The 22,150-nt window shown below is 37.8% G+C and overlaps 3 protein-coding genes across 5 annotated transcripts in view; 2 read left to right on the top strand and 1 right to left on the bottom strand.

Annotated features, from left to right (window-relative positions):
- Positions 1-339: 339 nt before the first annotated feature.
- On the top strand, positions 340-8,968 carry LOC112053067 (zinc finger protein 501). Of its 2 annotated transcripts, XM_024092343.2 has the most exons (10): positions 341-619; positions 1,043-1,292; positions 1,740-1,826; positions 5,244-5,348; positions 5,513-5,566; positions 5,893-6,091; positions 6,617-6,741; positions 6,990-7,251; positions 7,945-8,089; positions 8,465-8,968. In XM_024092343.2, exons 1-10 carry the CDS (start codon positions 491-493, stop codon positions 8,666-8,668), a joined length of 1,560 nt encoding a protein of 519 aa, XP_023948111.2. In that variant the 5' UTR covers positions 341-490; the 3' UTR covers positions 8,669-8,968. The 2 variants fall into 2 exon arrangements, with proteins under 2 accessions (XP_052744422.1, XP_023948111.2); XM_052888462.1 differs by lacking the exon at positions 5,244-5,348 and having other exon boundaries at positions 340-619.
- Positions 8,969-9,362: 394 nt separating this feature from the next.
- Positions 9,363-15,639, bottom strand: LOC112053068 (polycomb group RING finger protein 3). Its single transcript, XM_024092344.2, has 5 exons — positions 15,399-15,639; positions 14,592-14,744; positions 13,655-13,797; positions 13,219-13,362; positions 9,363-12,694 (listed from the first exon to the last, which is right to left on the bottom strand). Exons 1-5 carry the CDS (start codon positions 15,508-15,510, stop codon positions 12,569-12,571), a joined length of 678 nt encoding a protein of 225 aa, XP_023948112.1. The 5' UTR covers positions 15,511-15,639; the 3' UTR covers positions 9,363-12,568.
- Positions 15,640-16,090: 451 nt separating this feature from the next.
- Positions 16,091-22,150, top strand: part of LOC112053070 (coiled-coil domain-containing protein R3HCC1L) — a 36,753-nt gene continuing 30,693 nt past the window's right edge. For both annotated transcript variants that reach the window (XR_008251992.1, XM_024092347.2), the window contains exons 1-3: positions 16,091-16,317; positions 17,783-17,929; positions 18,613-18,680. Coding sequence is in view for 1 of the 2 variants with exons in the window: in XM_024092347.2 (XP_023948115.2) it covers positions 18,638-18,680 (43 nt within the window). In the remaining variant the exon portion in view is untranslated. The remainder of the gene's footprint in view (positions 16,318-17,782; positions 17,930-18,612; positions 18,681-22,150) is intronic.

Genomic DNA, 22,150 nt, shown 5'->3' on the forward strand with positions numbered 1-22,150 from the left:
CAAACTCAAAACTCAAATGTCATTGTCATTGAGTTAATGTTGACATTGGCAAAGAGCGGCGAGAAAAATCGATTATTCATTTTCATTGTATCGATTGACCACAATAATGATCTTAACATTTCATTGTTATTTTATTTCAATCCTAAAAAGTGAATATAATAATTAAATATACATAATATAAATAAAATACTCAAATATTGTGAAAGAAAAATCAGTCTACAGCATTATTATATTCTATGATAAGGGCAGAACCTATAAAGACTGTTATGCAGCACCATAAAAAAAATTTAAAAAAAATTCATCTTGCAAAATGTCAATCAATTGTCAAAATGAAATGTCAATGTTTGTGTTTTTGGTTTATTTTTTCGTGTATTGTTTTTCTTTTGTAATTAACAAATAATAAATAATAATTAATAAAATGAATCGAGTTCTATCGGTGGTGTAATATTATTATCAGTGTAATGAAAAGTATTTAATAGTCTATAAAATCATGGATTTTAAAAGTATATGCAGAATTTGCTTACAATCATCCAAGCTAACTTTCGATATCTATACAAATTTTTACGCTAAAAGAAATATTTTATACTGCGATATGTTATCGAATTGTACTACACTAAAGGTACATTACTGTTTTGCTAATGAAAGCTTTACTACTACAGGGTCAGACTTCCCTCCTTACTGGGGAGTGTATGTGCCAATGCGGGTTGGCATGCAAAGTATTACTAATAAATTGCTCCTGTCTCCATGGTCTAGAATAGATTACAGATGGTCTAGTGGTTTCAGATCACAAGGTCATGAGATTTTACACTCCTATGCCTCATAGAGTATATTAGGCTGTCAATCTGGTCCCTGTCATTATCCATTAACATTTGATAGTGGTTGTTAATTAGATTAACAATTAATTCGTTCAGCGTGATGAGTCTAAGCTATATGTCCCCTCTCCAAAAGATTTTTAGCCTTAACAGTGTAGTAGGCAGTTAAAATGACAAATAAATCATCAATTAGATTAAATATTATTATTAAAAACATTGAGCATTTCCAGCCTGTAAAAGAAGATGGTCTGCCGCGTCTCATCTGTAAAGATTGCAGTCGTGCACTCAAAAGAACATACACATTCAACATACAATGTACAGAAAATGACCAAAGATTGAGGCATTATTTAGAGAATTCAGTTGTACCCAAAACAGAAGATTCTCATGTAGTGAATGTTGAGGTGAAGAGTGAGCAGCTGGAGGAGCAGTTGGAGCTGATGTTGAAGGAGAACAAGGTGTTCGACAATGGTGTCAAATCTGGTGAGGCTACACTTTGTTAAGTATGATTTACACTATTAAAGTCTAATTTGGTGTGCAATGTCTATCAACAAATAAATTAGAAATAAATGCATGTCATTTTGTAAGTAATGTATTGTTTCTTTGTCATGAAGATATAAACTACATCTATTTATTATTATTAATCATATTTATATTTATTTTTATAAATTTAGAAACAAATCTATTAAAAATTATTATTAGCCATGTACTTGTATACACCATTTTTAATTTGTTTGTTGATAAACATTGCACGTTGAGTTTGGCTTTAGTATAGTATAGTAGTAGGCATGGTACTTTGAGTATGTTTTTTTCACTAATGTTATTAGTTATCTAACCTTGTGTACTTTTTAATATCTTTACTGTGACATCAAAAATGTTATTTACTAAATTTTAAATGTACTTACCTACTAAAATTAAATCTATTTGCAGAGCCTGAAAATGCAGATGGTGACAGTTGGGATGCAGATGATGACAATGTAGCTCTAGGAGAGATCAAACTCAAAAAAACATTAAAAGGTTAGTGTTGACATCTACAATTTATACTTTCTTTTAAAACAAATACTGCCACACAATGGACTGGCTTTCACACTGAGAATCTAAGGAAAGAAGATATTTGCCACTTTGCAAGTATGTCATACAAAATTTGCAGGCCAATTCACTAATTTAGATGTCTGTTTGTCAGACGTTAAAAATAAATCATTCTGTTTATCTATAGATAGTACAAATGGTTCCAACCAGAGTGGGGAGACCGAGTGGTTGCAATTTACGCAGCCCTGTTGGCTGCGTAAATTGCATTAGTATAGACATCCACAATACTTACCAACTTGTTGATAATTCTCAAGTCACTAATTTCATATTCATTGTATATTGATCAAAATTGAGATTATAGATAAAAATGTATATTTTGTGGACATCATAGACTAGGTAGATAACTTTTGTGTTTTTTGTTAACAATAGCTTTACAGAATATAAATAGGCTTTAAAGTGGTTGTTATTAATTTGATGTTAATTTTATTATTATCTTATGTATGTCAATGTTAGTGAATTGGCCGTCTGGTCAAATTCAAATGTTTTAATTTGACTCATGCTTTTAATGAACCTACTAGGATAACGGCTACTTCAGGGACATGTCTGGATAATATATTTTACAATTGTGTGATTGAAAAAAAGATGATAATAAATAAATTAGGCTCTGATCACAGTGGTCAAATAATAACTATTTTAAACAATAAATCCAATAGCAACCAATGGTTCAAGTATAGGCCGATAACTGAAGGTAAATTAGAGCGATTTAAAAGCATAATTTCTTCAAAAATTCCAAGTCTTTCATTTGAAAATAGTCACCCAGACAGGCTATTTGGTACGCTGTTCAAGACAATAGACAAAGAGTTTTGTAAAATTTTTAACTTTAAACGTATTAATGTTACTCAAAAATTAAAGTTTAGCGAATGGGCTACTGTAGGCATTTACAAAAGTAGAGACAGATTGTACGAGTTGTACGAGGAGAAACAGTATAATCAAACGCGAACATATTTAGAACATGTAAAAAACTATTCAAAAATTTTCAAACGTGTTTGTATTCTTGCAAAATCATTACACATCAAAAATAGAATAATAAAATCTGAAAACAAGGTACAAACAACCTGGAACATAATTAATAAAGAATCAGGCAAAATTAGACCACGTGATATGAGTTTTGAATTAATTGTCAATGATAAAAAGATAAACACCGATAACGAGGTTGTTAATGCCTTTGAAGACTTTTTCCAGAATGTTCCTATCTTGTTAACAGATTCACTGGACTCTTCTGCTACGGAAGCCCAGAGGATATTAAGAGGCCATGTTAAAGAGTGCAACGTTCTTTTTGAATTTCATCATATAACTGTATCAGACATTAAAAAAACTTTTAAACTGTTAAAATTAAAAAGAACTGGAGACATGTGGGGCATGTCAGTGAAAGTAATATCTAACATCATTGATGTCATTGCTCCCCACTTAGCTATTATTTTTAATGAATGTGTGGATTTGGGTATCTTTCCGAACCTAATGAAACATGGCAAACTGTTACCACTTTTTAAATCAGGTGACAAAACTGATGTTAATAATTATAGACCAATTACAATACTGCCAACACTTAGTAAGGTTTTTGAAAAATTCATTTTAAATCAACTTTTAAGTCATTTTAATTTAAATAATTTATTTCACCCTGAACAGTATGGTTTTACTAAAGGTCGCAGTACAACTGATGCAGGTGCTAAACTTTTAAAACATATATGGGAAAATGCTAAAAATGCTATTGGTGTATTTTGTGATTTGTCCAAAGCATTCGATTGTGTTGACCATAACATTCTTTTACTTAAGTTAAGCCACTATGGCATAAAAAGTGTTGCACTCGATCTCATCGCCTCTTATCTTAGTGATAGAACACAAAAGGTATGCATAAATGATTCAAAGTCTCGCGGTTTTTCTAACACAATGGGCGTCCCACAGGGTTCAATTCTGGGTCCTTTTCTATTCCTAGTGTACATAAACGATTTACCACACCATGTTAGCGGCATCTGTGAGAAAGTACTGTTTGCTGACGACACATCCCTAATTTTTAAGAGTGACAGAAGTAAAGATAATTCCGACGATGTAAACCGTGCCATATCGCATGTGTCGCATTGGTTCACTGTTAACAACTTACTTTTAAATGCAAAGAAAACTAAATGTATTGAGTTTTCATTACCAAATGTTATAAAATTAGATAAGTCTATAATGATCAATGGTGAAACACTAGAAATAAAGAATTCCACAGTTTTCCTGGGAGTGACCTTGGATTCTAAACTTCAGTGGGGTGCTCATATAGAAAAACTGTCAGGTAAACTCAGCTCAGCTGCTTTTGCACTGAGAAAAATAAGACAGTTTACTGATGTTGATACAGCTAGACTTGTTTATTTTGCGTACTTTCACAGCGTAATGTCTTACGGTATTTTGTTGTGGGGCAAGGCTGCTGATATACATTCTATATTTGTACTTCAAAAAAGAGCAATTCGAGCAATATATCAATTAAAATCACGCGAGTCCCTTCGTCAAAAGTTTAAAGAAATAGGCATTTTAACAGTAGCCTGTCAGTATATATATAACAGTATAGTTTATGTGAGACAAAATATTAATTTGTACAAACGAAAAGGAGATGTAAACCCACGTCTTACTAGACACGGGCATAAGTTAGTTATTTCTGCATATCGTCTCCAAAGAGTTAAAAAATCTTTTGTGGGTTTGGGTGTACTCTTCTATAACAAGATCCCCAAGACTGTGATGGACTTGCCAATGCACAACTTTAAGCAATGTGTTAAAAAACATTTACTTAGTCGAGGTTACTACACTATTGATGAGTTCCTTAACGACAAAGGTGCTTGGAGGCCATTGGATCAGCTTCCACCTTCACACAGGAAATAAAACTATAAGAAATTGTAATTTAATTGTTATCAAATGTAAATTGTAATACTGTATGACTTTTTCAAAAGAGCAACTGTTGAGTTTCTTGCCGGTATCTTCTCAGCAGAACCTGCCTTCCGAACCGGTGGTAGAATCTTTACAAATAGTCAACTGACGTGTCAAAAGTGCTTGTAAACTGAGCCTACTTGAAATAAATGAATTTTGAATTTTGAATTTTTTGAATTTTGAATTTTGAAATAAAACATTGCAGAGAGAAAATCTCCTGGAGATGCTCCTGTTTTTGGAGTGTAATATATGTTGAGGATATTCTTAACTCTTTTTGTTTGTCTGAAAGTTTATAGTGTTGCTTCTTGGATTCTTGACTGATTTTTTTATTAATTGTTGATATTAATGTAAATAAATAAATTAAGCAATTATTAAGAAATTAAATTCTGACTGGTGTTTAATTAAAAAAACGGTTTTATTAGGCTTAATAGTATTTATTTATTGCAGAATCAAATCACATAACAAATGGGAAAGACAACAAACTTTGGGAACCTGGAAAAGACTTTGATGAGTTACTATATGAAGAAATTACACCAAATAAATCTGCTAATGGTATTATTTATTGAAGTTGTCTGCTCATTCGATATAAATTACAGTAATGTTACATCAGTTACATGATTATAATAATAATTGGAGATGAAAATGACCCACTACATGAATGAATTAAAATTTTGTTTAATTTTAGTATTTTACTTATCTAAAATTGTTGGCTACAGCTCAAATAGAGAATGGAGACAAATTGCAGAGAAAAAGAGGAAGGAGAAAAAAAGGTATGTACTCGTAATTTGAAATTGTTCTTGTTGAATTAGTTTTCAAATCTTTTTTTGTAATAAAAGTTTTCTTAATTTTAAAATATCCCCTATCTGAAGCTCGTAACTATGCTCAGTAAAGTGACATTAAGTAAAAGTTAAATTCCATTTATTCTATGAGAACAATATGTTTATTTGAATTGTCAATACATGTAATAAATTTTGTAAATTTTATAGTGATTTTGAAGTTCTTAAAATAAAAGCTTTGATTGTATCAGCTTATTCTCAAACAACCCACAATGAACTCAGCTAAGATGTTGTGCTTATAATATTGGTATGTATTTCAGATACAGGCATATCGACACCGGTTCAGCTGCACAGCTCCGAGCCCGCGCCCGCGCCCGCGCCCGCGCCGGACAGCCGCATGCCGAGCCAGTGCGACGTCTGCGGCAAGATCATCAGCACCAAGAGCAACCTGAAGGCGCACAAAATCTGCCACACCGACAGCCGGCCCTACAAGTGCTCCTTGTGTCCCGCCGCCTTCAAGTGAGTCAGCCTTGCAATCGTTTTCAAAACTTATTGAGTTAATCAATAGTGATATAATTCATCTGCATGTGTTTTATTAATATGTATCCAATGTAGGTCCAAGATTGTGTCCCTCAAAAAGTCCTAGGATGTTGGCACATGATCTGTTAAATAGAATATACAAAGGTTGCAAATACACTATTACATATAAAAGTTTGCGCTATATCGAGTAACCTGGTGGCAACTGGCATGCGCGTAAATTCAAATAATCCAAAAGGCGTAATCACTGCTGGTTTTCCATGGTTATCTCGTTTAATGGTATGTCATAAGCTCTGTTTATATTTAAACAGTTGCTTAACCGAACCCAATTGAAGAGACATTTTTGGTAATCAAACAAAAATTTTTTTGATATCAATTTTCAAATTTTAATTATTTGGTCCTTTGCTTTACAGATAGAGATTAGAATTTTGCATTAATTAGCGTAATTCTTCTTAGAATCCTACGACACAATAAAACTAAGTGATCGTTTCGCTCTCGTTGTCGCAGAGGCCACAGCGCGCTGTTCCAGCACAAGCGCGTGCACTCGGGCGAGACGCCCTACCACTGCGAGTACTGCCCCAAGCAGTTCAGCCGCCGCGCCGGCCTCGTCAACCACATCCGCGCGCACACCGGTAACTGCCGCTGCTGATGAGTGGCCGGACTGAGCGTCCCCGGGGCACTCTGTTGGCACCCACGCTGTTCATAACACATCAATGAAGATAGTATATAATTTATGATCTCTGGCATAGTTGTTTGTGCTGTAGTTCTCAACAGAGAGGTCCAGTAGCACTAGCATACGACCAAGTGAAGAGAAATAGACAAAATGTGTTCCAATAGTCAAGGGCTGATTAATGAATGTTTGTTGTTGTTGTCGCGGCAGGAGAGAAGCTGTTCAGCTGCACGATCTGTTGCAAGGACTTCGTGCAGAAGACGCAGCTATCCATCCACATGAAGAGGCACAAGGGAGACAAGACCTACCTGTGCCAGGTGTGCGGCAAGGGGTTCCCGATCCAGTCGGACCTGCGCGTGCACCAGCGCACGCACAACGGCGAGAAGCCCTACGCCTGCCACCTGTGCGACAAGACCTTCGCCACGTCCGGCAACCTGTCCATCCACGTGCGGATACACAACAAGGAAGTCAGGTGAATGGCGCAGCTTTAAGCCTGATTCTTGTGATTCCATTCAGCTGGCCAGTATAACGAGATTTCTTGAGTCAATGAATGATATTGAAGTAAAATGCGCAAACTTGAACTACTACTAGATGACGTAGATAACTTTCAAACAATTCCTTTTTGTACTTGTTTCAATGGCAGCGTGGGTCTTCTCGTTCCGAGTGACTCGGATAGGGAGTACTGCCTCCAAAGACCTTACTCCCCCAGTGATTTCTTCCAGCCCTTATCGAGACAGAGGTCTACGGGTCGGGTACAAGGCTTAATGCCCCTGCGCGTGCTGTGATTTCACTCTATCCTGTGCTGGGGATGTGTCATGTCCGATGGTTTGTCCCACGCTGGTAGCGACTCGGTCGCCATCCTGCACCGACACCCTGAGCATACTGCAATGATGTCGCAGTCCTGCAGCAGAGTGGTGTCATATCCGTTGTTTACGTCGTCCAAATCATCCAATTCCTTTTCACCGACGGTGTCTGCGCCTTCGGTTCGTTTGTGGCTACTTTAAAGAGCTTCCAAGGTAGAGGATTGCACCATATACTTCAAGAACTTGTTGCAATGCACTTTGAAGTAGACTCATAGATAGCGTTTGTTTTTTATTTTTGAAAGCACTCGTTTTTCTTCACTCGTGTATTCTTGAACTTAACAAAATAACGTTCTAACTTGTAGATACAAGTGTAAGGAGTGCGACCGCGGCTTCGTCACGTGCAGCTCGTACAACGTGCACCTCAAGCGGCACAAGGGCCAGCGCGACTACCTGTGCGAGTGCGGCAAGACCTTCTACACCTCCTCCGCTCTCAAGCAGCACAAAGTGGTGCGTACGCTTCACTCGACACACGCGAACAGTACATCATGCTTGATTATGCCTCGTGCCTTTCGACTATAGCCAACATCCATCTCCACTGCTCTAGTTATTCTCCCCGCCTATCCCAAAATAATTCATGAAGAGATCAACAAGAGAACAAATCGAACGTGCGTGCGGCCGCGTTTGTCGCCACTAGTCGGTCTCCCATCGGTCGGAATAATTCATACTGCGAGCCGATAGAACCATTCATGTGTTGTGATAGGATGATGCATACCTCGCACTGACGAGGATGTTATTCTGTGTGCTCGGTCCAGCAATTGTCAGTCCAGCGCTATTACTGTATGTTTTGCACACGATACACATGTTTCTGTGCGTGTCGCGCAGGTGCACACGGGCGTGAAGAAGTACCAGTGCCTGGTGTGCGAGCGCAAGTTCTCGCAGACCAGCCACCTCAGCCGCCACTACCGCAAGGAGCACGCCGCGCCCGACGCGCCGCTGCCGCCCGCCGCGCTCTACCGCCGCCTGCTGCCCGACGACGCCGCCCTGCCGCACAAGCGCGCGCCCAGCGTCAAGTTCGAGGCCTCCTAGTGCACTGTGTGGTGATCAGTGCACCTGACGTGTCGACGTGTAATCTCTAATACTCAATGTTACAAACAAATCCCTACTTCTGGAACAGTACCTGAGTGTAAACGAGTCACTAAAAGGATTTTCTTTAATCACAAAAGATGTTTCAACAGATACACATAATTATTATGGAAAACTGTAAGTGTTAAGAGTGGAATAGACAATGTTACTTGCATTGTTGCAAGAAATCTGATATTATTTCTATTTATTTATTTATTTCTTAAGAGCACTTTGATATTATTAATAAACAGTTTTTTTAAATAACGTTTGTGTTATTTTAATCTTAATTGAAAATAAAATAATTTTAAAAATCTCAATGGATCTAACCTTCATTCCAATCTACCTCAAATTAGAGGTTTTCTTAAATGGTTCAGGTCTGAGGTTTACCACCAGCACGTCTGGTGGAAAGCCACGGCGGTGGCTAGTTACCACACTACAAGCAAAGACGTACCGCCAAACGATTTAGCGTTCCAGTACGATGTGGTGTAGAAACTGAAAAGGCTGTGGATTTAAATCTTCCTCCTTTGAAGTTACCCGCTTCTATCTTAGAGTGCATCATCACTTACCATCAGGTGAGAATCTGGAGCCAACTGTAATATGTATCCAGCGACCAAGCAGACGGCTTAATCTTCCACAAGAACACAATAAAATACAAAACTAATTAAATGATATATTTTATTTACAATAATTCAAATAATTGGTACCTATTCATTGTTATATAAAAAAATCAATCACTGACTCACGACACACCGCGCCTTCACTCACTTACACTATTCGCCTACTGAATCTCCTTCTGATGTCAGAGAGTGAGATTGGTGTAAGGGAATTAAGGCCCACGTGCAGAATAAAAAACAATGAGATACAACAAAAAACATTCCTTCTATAAACAAAATAACAAATTGTGAACTAAATAAATGATAAAGTGCATCAAAACTCGCTCAGTGAAGGGTTCTGTAGTCGTGCCAAGCTCTCTGGTGTAGAGTAACAACACTTGTTAACTTCATTATAGTTATCTACAAATTGCTACCATTTGTAGTTTAATTGTGTTTAGTTAATTCCGAATAGTCAATATAATGTACAAGTGGATTTTATGTGCGTGTAGCGCAAATTAACCTTGCAAACTAGAGATCTCGGCTAAAATATACTCAGAGGCACAATTTTTACTTAAATACACTTTAATATGACGCGGGTATATTAAAGTGGGCGGATAATTGTGCCTCTGAGTATAGATGCCAATTTAGACAAATATCAGAGTAAAACAAAACGGCAATAACTTGTACTGGAGATGAACTACACCAAAGAGATGTAGCGCTCAAATACCTGTTCAAACTATTGTTCATACATTTTTACCGCGAGTTTGGTTGGACAGTTAATAATATTATATTTCAACTAATTAACAATTAATATTAAGAAGAATATCAATTATGTTCACAAAAAGCAATGTTATGAACTCTTTGCTTTTGTGATAAGGAACTACAACAAACAACTTTGAGAAGCTTACTGGCCGACTACAAAACCCTATTTTTATTATTCAAAATAAAATTTACTTAATAAACAACAAAAATTTAATTAACAAATTAAAGTAAAGCGAAAGCCAAAGCGTCCAAAGCGCACGCGTTCACATGGCGTTTTTGCGTCTTTCCTTCTAGATCCAGAAGATGAAGGTTTTCATAATTTAAATTGTATTTAGCTTTGCTAGAAGTATGGGCTGACAAACTCGCAGCTTTAGTACAATGAAGGCCATCACAGGTTTGAGCTGTATCAGGAAACACTGAGTTGAACAACTCTAGACGTGTTATGCATCTCAATCATTGACTTCTTATAATAAAAGGACGCACAATCATGTAGAAAATTTCACTTAAAAACTGGCCAAGCTAAAGGCTTTTAAATATAGCCCAATATTCAATCAAATCCCAAATTCAACCTTAAGGATTGAGTTTAAGGTTGAATTTGCAAATGCGACTACTCAAATTGAGTGCCAAGAAGTTGAGTTTGGAACTCATTGAGTGGGGACGTTTTTTGGTCGCTGATTGTGCATCCACTTTTTAATAGGAGATCGATGATCTCAATGTACATGTCAACACATGCAAGCGATGGACGAAATGACATTTTCACATCAACCAAAATATTGTTATTCACTCACAAGTGACAGAATGTGAAATAAATAGTTTTCCACCATAACAATAGTCCTTGGGCCCTATGAACAAAATATTAGGTAATAATTTTAATAATAATAATCATTTATTTACAAGAATTATTTTTCTTTACAACATTCAAATAATAAATTGTGTGCAAATATTATACATACAATAAAAAAAGATAAAAACTGTTATACTTAATAACCAAATTGAATGGAATCAAATTAAAATTAATTAAAATTTTTAAAAAAATACCTGTTACAGTTTTATAAGTATAGATATAGATATTTACAGCCATACGGTACGCACTCTTCATATAGCTACCAGTAAATACTTTTGATATCAGCTAACCTATTTATTTATGAACATACAGACAATAAAGATTTTTTTCATTTTCATTTTCATACATTGCAGAATAGATAATGAAAGATATTTAAAATCTAACAACCTTGTGGAACAAGTTCCAGAGAAGACGGAAGATGGCTCGGAACGATAACACCCACCATGGTTCTCTACATTCACAGTGTAGTCAGACTCAACATGAATATGACATACAGAGTTTAAGCAGTGTGTTCGTTAATAAATATTATGTTTTTGTGCCCAAGGACTACAAAAGTAATGACTTAATTGTGTTTCAAACAGTTTTGTTTTATATTTTCAAGTATGTATTTTGATACCACTAAATATATTTAATGGACATTCTCACTTCTCACAAAAATCCATGAAAACTATAATAATAAGTTCAAATAAAAACGAGTGCTTTAAACCACATAACTGATTTAGCTCTCCCTCTCAATAAGCGTTCGCTTCGCCTGATCACACATTTCGTAACACATTCAGCAGCCCACTCCCCAAGTCAAGCGTGCATTAAGAATTTTTACTTCAAAAAACTGAAACTTTATAAATTTCTTCTCATCAAAACATCTAAACAGTCCGCCTGAACTTGTCGATTTTTTGGCATACTCGTTTTATTTTGAACTTATTATTATAGTTTTCATGCAATTTTGTGAAAGAGGAAAGTATATTGTAATAAATAAATATATTCTTCTGATTTTAAATAATGGTCAGATTAGCTAAACTGTCAATCCTTATCAGCTAAAAGTACAAAAATTACTAGTTTCCCTTTAATTGAATATACCCAAAGGACAGGAGAGAAGTGATCTCATATGACAGAAGCTATCAACTCACTGCAACGGCGTGGTACAGTTCGTATACTTGCAATGGTTGTACAGTTCTCAACTCTCTATAGTAGAAACTCGTTTAATTGAGATATAGTCCACGCCGTAGGCCTCGATATATCTCATACAAAGATAAAGACATAGTCGACCAATAACGTCTGAACTAGGATACATAGGAGCAATATGTTCCATCCACTACTGATCGACAAATAATGTAATTTTGTCTTCGCGAGATATATATATAACGGTATCTCAAGCCTATGTTTTAGAATTGTAGTTATATCATTCACCATTATGGTGATAAATCTAATCATGTATTTAGATTTTAGAAAGATTTGCACTCACTGTATAACACGTTTTCGTAATATAACGATTTCTGTCAGTTGACTATACTGTGAGCTGCATAAAAGAACATTTTCCCTAAAATTCATAACATTTGCGTTTTTCAATCTATCAAACGAGTTTAAACCATAGTTCATAAACTTATCGGTATCATAAAAATATAATTTTTACATGTGTATGATGCTGGTCGGTAGTGCAGCGCTGTGCTACAAGTCGATCTTGGGCCGGTACTGCAGGCGCAGCGGCGGGTCGCGGAACCTCCAGCGCGTCACGTACACGAACTTCAGCGTGTGGTCCTTGCCCAGCAGCTCGTCGTTACACAGGATGTCGATCTGGAGATATTGATTCATTTATGTAAGTGTTTCACGTTAAGGCGATGCCTCAATAGTGCGTCGCCTTGCATTATCGCAACGGTTCAACGTTACGACGACGTAGGTAGTCGCAGCGCAAGAGGTCGACGCACCCAATCCGTCTCAACGATGGATCGGAACAAGTGTAACTGATCCCCCTCCATCGTCTCTCGTCATCGACGTACACGACATATAATTATTATAAATGTGAAAGTAAGTCTGTCTGAGTGTCTATGTTACCATTTTAAGGCTATAACAAAATAACTGAATTGATTTGGATGAAATTTTGTACAAAGATAAATTAGACCTTGGAGCATAACATCTAGGCTACTTTTAATCCATCCACCGATGGGCGCCCCCATTTTTCAAATATATGGAAAACGACGCAACTAATGAAGCCTCAGAAGGGTTGTTATTTTGTGTAATCTGTAAATGACAAATATCTCCATGAAACTTTGTAATTTTTAATGTTATGACTGGAAAGTAACTATAATGTAAATACTCACTTCTCTATATTTCTCCATTCCATTTAATACTTTCTTAGCTACAAATTTCTTTAGGTGCGTGATGGTGGCCTGCGCGGAGCACCTGATGAAGCTCCGCTTCAGTGTCCGCAGCGAGGTGGAGATGCACTCTAAGCACACGTTCACCTGGAGATAACAACATTATACATTGTATTACAATTCAGTAAAAATAAAAAGACATTAAGTTGTTTAGGTTAAGGTAAGCCACTACTAAATGTTTGTCTAAGACTAAGGTTGCCTGGCACAGATTACTACTTACGAAATGCTTTCTTAGACCAAAGTTGTCTGCCATAGACTTAAATGTTTTCTTTAGCCTAACATTCCCTAACATTCCTATTTCATAAAAAAAAACACAGCACTACTATGTGTTTTTATAGCCTATGGTTGTGCCAAATAAAGTAAATAAGAATAATCTCACCTGTTCATCCTTCCTATGTGAGTCTGTGTTGTCAGGTTGCTCGGGCTCATCGCCTGCACCTGGCTTGTCAGCTGCCAGGGCTGCATCCTTGGGACACGGGAGCCCTCTCGCTCGGTAGAAGTCTCTTTCCCTTTTAATTTCATCTGCAAATATAAAGTGTCACTGAGAACTTGTCAGTTGTTGAAATGATTTAAAAAAAATAAAACGAGCAAAAGAATATTCCTATTACCAGAAAAGTGAGAAAGACAGGAGTATAACAATAGTCCAGTGTGTCCAGCATATATAATTAGCTTATAATATATAGCTATAATAATAATAATATATAACAATAAACTAGAACTAAATTAACTCAAGATTTTAGAAGTTTATTTGGTTATTTTACTAGTTAAGTTAATCAATTCTTTAAAAAATCTTGGTAATTAAAAAATCTTGGTAATTGTCAGGTTTGTAACTAGAACTAAATGAATTATATAATAAGTAATTTGAGCTCCAGTCACCTATAAACCTTGATACTTTGTCTTAGAAAGTATTTATGTTTTTTGAAAGAAACCAATCATAGTGATTTCATTTTCATTCATCATCATCAGTCAGTTTTAATGTGCCACTACAAAAAGCCAGCTTCCCTGGGTGTAGGAAAGAGAACTTGGAGCTTAGACCCACCACACTAGTGTGCCAATGTTTGGTTCTGTAACAAACACTATCAGATGTTAACAATAATTAATGGGACAGATGTCTTAGTGTACCTGCTGAGGCATGAGGTGTTACACCACTAACTTACTAATTCTGAGAATTTCTCAAAAGCTAAAAAAGTTAAATATTTTGTTGCCTGATGCAGGACTCAAATGCCTCCTGTTGCTGAGGCGCATGGGCTTGTCACTGCACCAACAGGTCATGGAGTAACTATCACTATATGTTGTGATGCCACACGTCAACTCACTGTCCTGCAGGTCGGGCACCAGCTTGTACACAATGTCCTGCATGGTGCGGTCGAAGCTGATGTACTGCAGCGGGTGCGACTGGTGGATCACTATGGTGCATGTTGGGCACGTGTTGTTCTCCTCCAGGTGCTTCACCAGGCAACTCTTGCAGACTGGAATGTGAGAGACATAATAACTTGGCTTTTCAATACTAGTATTATAGAGAGGAAAGATTAGATTTGCTTGCATTCAATGGACTCTGAAACTATTGAAATAATAGAAAGATTCTTACACCAATACACTTGGTGATTCATAGGGCTGAAAAGAGTGAGCAACATAGGATATTATACTTTATATCCCTGTATTTCTGCAAGAATGGGAACTGTGCAGTTGAAATTGCGAGGTTCTGCTAGTAGCAAATGAACTTTTTTGTAGAAGCTGATTAACAGTAACATTTAATTTGTCTTTCAGTCAAGTCAATAATAATTTTGAAACCTTGTTGTAAAAATAATATCCAAAATAGGTCTAAGTATATCTAAATCTATTTTGGATTAGTATCTAACTTTAAAGTACAAATTTTAAATAAATTTAGACAAATGCAGGGATGCAATGATCTTCCGTATATATTGGTTTCATATAGGAAAGAAGATTTTATTGATATTTTTCTGGAAAACAGCTTATTGAGTACCACAACCGAATGAGGTTAGCCCAATAACTTCTGCTCATAAGTCTCAAATATTATTTAACAAGTCAATCTAAATTTACATGAGTAGTAGGACAATTGTTTAGCTGTTGATTTTTAAATGTAAATTCCAGTGTGTACTAACACGTATGTAGGCACTCGGTGACCGTGGTCGCGTCGATGAAGTACCCGCGGCAGATCTTGCAGGTGATGTGGCTGTTTAAGGTTTTTAGCTTTATCCTCCTTTCCATTGTCATCACTACCAAGCACTCTACGCTACACACTACATCTAAACAATAATTCGAAAACAAAACCAAGGGAAATGAAAAGAAAACATGAATGAAGAAGAAAATCACACACAGTCACCAAAAGCCAAAAACAAATTTATTGACGTTTTATATATTAGTGCTGCCAGCATTCAACAAAAAAAAATACATGTTTTACCTCAGACGAGTTCTTTTTTTAATCCCCAATAGAGCAAAGAGCAAAGTAAATCTACTCCCCCGAAAATAGAATGAAATTATGCGTAGGACTTAAAATTGTCATTAAATTTCAATATTTAATAGTCCCTAAATTTAAATATTTAATCCTTCATTTTATTGTGCAACATCGAAAATAAATAAAAGTATACTATTTTGATTCACATTATCAAACAAGTTAATTATATTATACACATAGATTTAAGAGTTGGTGCGGAGTTCAAACACATAGCTGAATTCCTCCATCTCTGTACCCACTCTTAAATCTATGAATTCCTCCGATATTATATTGCAATTAGTAATTTACTATCTATGATTTTTTTTTGTATAATCTATGAACTTGTTGCTAAGCTAGTGTCAAAAAGAAAATGTCAAACGCGATGAAAAATTGAAAATGGACGACCGATAGTTTTCTTTTGGCACGTGAATTTGAATATTATTTTTTTGTTAATTTTCAAACAAACAGCCCGCCGTCAAACTGGGTGCCAAAACGGTGGAGCGTTTTCTGAGCCTGGCCGACGAGAACTTCGTCGACGATGTCAACGAAGACCTAAAATGTTTCCTAGCCGAAAAAAAAGTTGACAGGTAAACATTATTTATTTGGTTCGTTTCTATCTAATTTCCCGATGTACGTAGGCTCGCGTGAGCTATTTTTATTGCGCTTTAAAGTCGTTATATTAGCGCGTTCTATTATTGTAAATCGGGAGGTTGTTTGTAAGTCGGTTGGGCTTCAAGGTTATGCGGCTCGCTCTCTGCACACCGACGCAGGATTCGGCCGAGCGGAGACGGAGACCGGCCACCAGTGTGACCAGCGCCGGACGCGTGTGCGGCGCCTCATGATGGGACCGTTACTGATGACAATTTGATATTTAGCATAGCAACAAACATAATCGCTTGATGTCCTCGGTCGGAGGACCAACACTGCGTTTTCCGGTGCGGTGTCACCAACCACTCATACTCGACATTTTATGCTCGGAAGTATTTCCCATAGCTCTAGGGTTATATTCTTTAAGGAAAATTAATTAAAAATGTCTAAGGAGCATGTGTTCTAAAATGAATATTTTGGAGTAAAAAATATTTCTTTTGTAACTAGATCTTAAATTGTGTCTGTTAAATTGCATCCATTTAATATGACCTAGCCAAACTTATTCATTGATAAATATCATGAAGTAGCTTACTAGTGAAGTGCAGAGTGCCAGGTGCAATATCTCATATTGACAGTCTTACCACTACAATTAAGTATTTTAAAATGCAAGGATAGATAAAGGCTTGTGTTACATGGATAGTCGGAATTATTTGAATTACTTTGTATGAAAACATAAAAAGTTTTATTTTTAGTTTAAAAAATTAGTTATGCAGTTCGGCTCCTATAATTAGACTTGTCAACACCTTGAAGATATGGGAAATACTCCTGAGCACCCTGTATAGCTTGACCATTTGAAATGTGTTTTTCCACCAAATTTTATATAAAATTATGATCAACCAGTTCATGATGTCTGACTTCAAAGTGTAATTGAAATCAGTATTTTATGTAAGTGATAACAAACACCTACATGTCTCCAAATAATTGTTTTATAATTTACTGAATGTGGTTGAGAAAGAAGTATGGTAAAGACATAGAAAAGATCTAGGGTCTAAAAAAACTAATAAAAAGTGTGGAAGACTGCATGTACACAAACATTTACTATGTTTCCTTGAATGTTTATTATAGTCAGGATCAGTCTGTGTAGTTCTCATATTCAGTTTGAATGTGACGACAAAGGATTATTATTTTGAAAATGTTAGCCAATCTATATCTCATACTGTAGAAACACTTGGAACTTGTTCTAACTTTTATTAGATTAGTGGCAGCCCAGTGGATATGACCTCTGTCTCTGTTTCTGGTGGCTGTAGGTTTGACTCTGGTCCAGGGCATATGCACCTCCAACTTTTCAGCTATCTGCATTTTACGAAATTAAACATTACACATCTCAAACAGTGAAGGAAAATTTCCTGAGAATTTCCTTAATTCTCTGTGTGTGTTCTACGTAAGCTTGTGGTTGTTTGCTAGTGTGCTGGTGTTCCCTCCGGTGAGCAACTACCGGCGCTTCCTGATCCACCGCTGCGTGGAGCAGCTCACGGCCACCCTCGCCTCCTTCTCCATCGGCCACAACGACGAGCGCCGCACCGTCGTGTGCTACCGGGAGAGACTACTGAGGTAAGCTTCTACTGTCTAACTTCCCAAACTACAATCATGCCTGATGATGAAATGAGATCTAAGAGCTTGCCTAGAAGAAGCCTATTCATTTTTGCTTTGATGTTGTTTGTTATGGGTGGCAGGAAACAGATATAAAACAGATCTTTTGAATGTTATTTGTGATGCTAATCTGGTCAAATTTAATGCTACCAAAACACGGGTGTTTTATTCACACCAAAAAGGAATTCTTTCCAGCTTACTCTTACTTTCAGAGATATCATGTATTCCGATCACCAACAAAATCATTCAAAGCAGATACAGGTGGTAAAAAGCTCAGTATCCTCAATAAGATGAAGTGTTACTTCTATACTAAGCTCAGGTTAGATTGTGCATGGAGTACTGCTCCCATTTTTGTAGGGTGGATCAGACAAATACCAGCGTGCTGCTCTGGATTCAATCGCTGGGGTAGAAGGCTAATTATAAAATACCAAGGCTCATTGGTAATGAGGCATTGAGTAGTGCAAATAGTTTATAGGCATCTTAGAGGTAAGCACGTTCCACCGTAGGATGCATCATTATTTAGTATCAGGCATGATTACAGTAAAGTGCTCGCCTTTATAATGTAAAAAAAAAACCAAACATATGTTTACCAGATAGGTCCTGTAATGTTCATTGTGGTGCTACAGAGTTGTTTTTGTGTGCAGTGATGAGGCTTGCGCGCGGCCAGCCATGGGCCTGACGCAGGAGAGGAACGATGCTGACCTCACAGACAGTGAGTATTATATATAATTATTGTTTCATTTTAAATTGGATTATTTACAGTACAAAAGTAAAAGTTAGGTCATTGCGAGAAAGTTTACTTGAAGAAATACCTGCATAGTATTGCAGCCCCCAGGCAAAGGGATTTGATACAAATGTTGATTATAGTTTACAAGTGCAAGGCAGTACATGTAGGGCAAGACGTTAGCGTAGGTATATCCCTTGGCCAACTTCAACACATTCAAACCTGTAACGAAGTTCCGCGAATTACCATCTGTAGCTAATATAAGACTCATTAGCTGCACTAAACAGCCAAACATTAATGCAAACAGTTCTAGTGTTCGTCCCACCTGTTGTACTCTTGTCGTAACAATCCTATCTATGTTAGCTTTTCTCTTAAATGAAGGGACACGGGAATGTTTGTCTTGTTCAAGAGACATAGTTATATATATCCTCTCATAGTTCACGGCAGCACATCAGGCTAATCGTGTTACAAAACTTCGCCAATTCCAATTAAAATATATACTAATATAGGGCACGGATAATCGTAATAAGTTGCAACAACAACAAAAATGCTGTAATAGTTGCAATGTTCTATAATAGTAGTTATGTTATACTCTCCGTTGGATAACAGCCGGTTCACGAGCGCAGCGGCCGCCGACATTGAGTAACAGTGCTGCAATACCGCGTTATGCCCTGCTCACACGTAGCGAGTGAGTAGTTCCCAGCCGAGTCACGTGTAAACATCACCGAAAGGTCGGCGGAGCCTTCCAACGAATTAAGAGGCGTGGCGGTCACTGGACATGTTCTGCTCAGTAGAACGAGTGCATCACACCTACGTTTCCCCACACGGACTGCAAGTAGTGGGCCTAATGTGCGTGCGAGGAGAGAAAGACAAAATGTCAACCAATAGAGACAGAATAGAAGTTATCTACTACTATAGATATATGCACTCAGTAACCCAAGTGCATGTTTCGTATCACACAGTCGGCATCTGCTCCTCAAGTGTATTACGGCACTCGGATGTTGGACCTACCACCTACCACGTTTCGGGCGTCAGTACTGAAACACGCCCCGCACGCCGCAGGTCACAACTCTCTTACAAGTTGAGTTGTCTCACACAGTCGTCTCTGTAAAGGCGTCAGGGAAGGGAAGGGTGGAACCACCTTCTACCACCCTTCCCTATATTGTCCGGTCGGGCAGAGTTTCTGCTGCCTTAATTAAATACATACCAATTCTGTCACAATACTAACCAACTTGACCCAAATGTAAATAATTCGTCATTACGTATTCAAATAAACCAAACTCACTCAGCCTTGTATAATTCAGTCGTTTCACCGTCCACTCGGTGCGTGTGAGCCAGGCGTTACATGTTATTTCTCTTCTTGGAAACAGTGCAAAGTAAAAAAGATTGGGTTGAAGCTACTCGTAAGATTAGATTTTGAGTAAGTTTAGTTACTTAAAAATCTAACCATACGAGTAAAGCTTTTCATTATCAGCCTATTGTGATATGAACAGCTCACAACGGGGTCAGGCCTCCCTCTTGTCTGGTGAGGCCAGGCAGAATGTTAATTGTTGATTATTGTTAATTTCATTAATGACACAGGCAGATAATGACCGGGACAAACAACTTAACGTGCTCATCGAGGCGTGAGAATTTTAACAGAAACTTTCCAAGAAAGTAAAACTCTATAACTCATATAGCCTGAGCCAGGATTCGAACTCAGGACCTCGTCATCCGAAACCACATCAGACCAATAAGACAGTTTGAAGCAGTCCGAAGAAGATCTCGCTTAATATTAGTAGCGTGCAGACAATGAAGAAATAAATTACCATTTTCTTTTAACCTGACTGACATCACAGAAAACACTAAAGCTGATGCTTTAGATCTGATGAACTGGGACAATTTAATTGCAAAATCCTATGCAAAATTTTCTGTATAAATTTTATTTTGCTGGTTTTCCATTTTTATTGTTTTTAACATTTGAATAACAACAAAATGTAGCTGCAATTACGCCGAAGTAATACAATCTAGTAATATGTAACAACACGGCGCCGGTGCCTCACGGCTGCTCGACTCGCAGACCGCGTTCGGCCCGCAACATAACATAATGAGCATTTAACGCAACAAGCGGAGAGCTAATCGCGCCGAAAACGCGCGGCCTTCACAATGCCGCGTGACGTAACGCGTGGCGCAAGCGCGCGGGGAACTGGGCCGCGCGGTGAAAGTGGCACACGCCGCCTCCTGCGCTGACCACGGCTTCCCGCTCCACCGACCGACAGCTATTTGTCTATCTCGTCAACGTCGATATTCAGGCGGTGGGTGTCCAATGCTGGACATGTGCCCCTTGCATAGAAATGATGAGATCCGCTGAAGAACCAAAGTTACCAACGTAGCTTAACGAGTTGCGAACCTGAAGTGGCAATGGGCGGGGCACATAGTTCGAAGAGGACGTTGGTGTCCAAAAGTGCTGGAATGGCGACCCCCCACCAGGTGTATTGACGACATCGAGCGAGTCGCAGGTATTCGCTAGATGCAGGCGGCTCAAAATCGTGATGTTTGGAAGTCCCTACAAGAAGCCTATGTCCTGCAGTGGACGTGCATCGGCTGATATGATGATAGACTCCCAAACACCACGGTCTTCAGCCGCCTTGTGGTGTAAGAGGAGGCTAGTAGTTTTCCCAACATCACCAGCTCGTGGTGCACTCTGCAGATTGACCGACGAAACTCTGACGACCGATAAATGACAGTATAACCATTTTCAAATGTTTATATTTTGTAATATGGCACAAACTGTTATTGGGCAGCAGTGACACCGTGTGAAAATCTTGAAATGCAATCACTGCCTAACGCTGGCAGCGCTGTGTTGGTGCTTTGCTCCCGGAAACTGTTACTTCATCGGATCGCTCGGTGCTCCGTGCCTCAGTCGTGAGCCGGGAGTGGGTCACGACACGACCGCGCCGTGCGCTCCTTCCGACTTCTGCTCACTGAAAGTGAATGTGATTGTGTTAGTCAATAGTTTGTTGCCCTTCTTTGGTTCAAACTAACAAAGATCACTTAAGTATTCCCGAGAAGCGTAAAAGATTTCGCACGAGTTGGGGTTTCTTTGAAAAAATCAATTATCTTTCACTAAAATTACTTGTAACGTAATCAAGTGATCTAGAATTTGACGCATAAATGAATAAATTGTAATTTTTCAATACATTTTTGCTTACTGACTTTCCCGAAGAGTTTACATTGAGATCTGTACATTTGTAACCTGCTACCTCATAACTTTATACTTGGCTACCGTACTGGCCAGTGGTGACACGTGACATTTAATTTCTTTAAAAGCACACAACTGAAAAGTTGGAGGTGCTTGCCGCCGGACCGAATCCGAACCCACACTCTCGGGAAACGGAGGCAGAGGTCATATCCACTGGGCTATCGTATCATCAATGAGGATTGAATAATGTCAATAATACTCTATCTGACCAACTTTA

Source organism: Bicyclus anynana, chromosome 22 (genome assembly GCF_947172395.1).
Source record: "Bicyclus anynana chromosome 22, ilBicAnyn1.1, whole genome shotgun sequence".
NCBI lineage: Eukaryota > Metazoa > Arthropoda > Insecta > Lepidoptera > Nymphalidae > Bicyclus > Bicyclus anynana.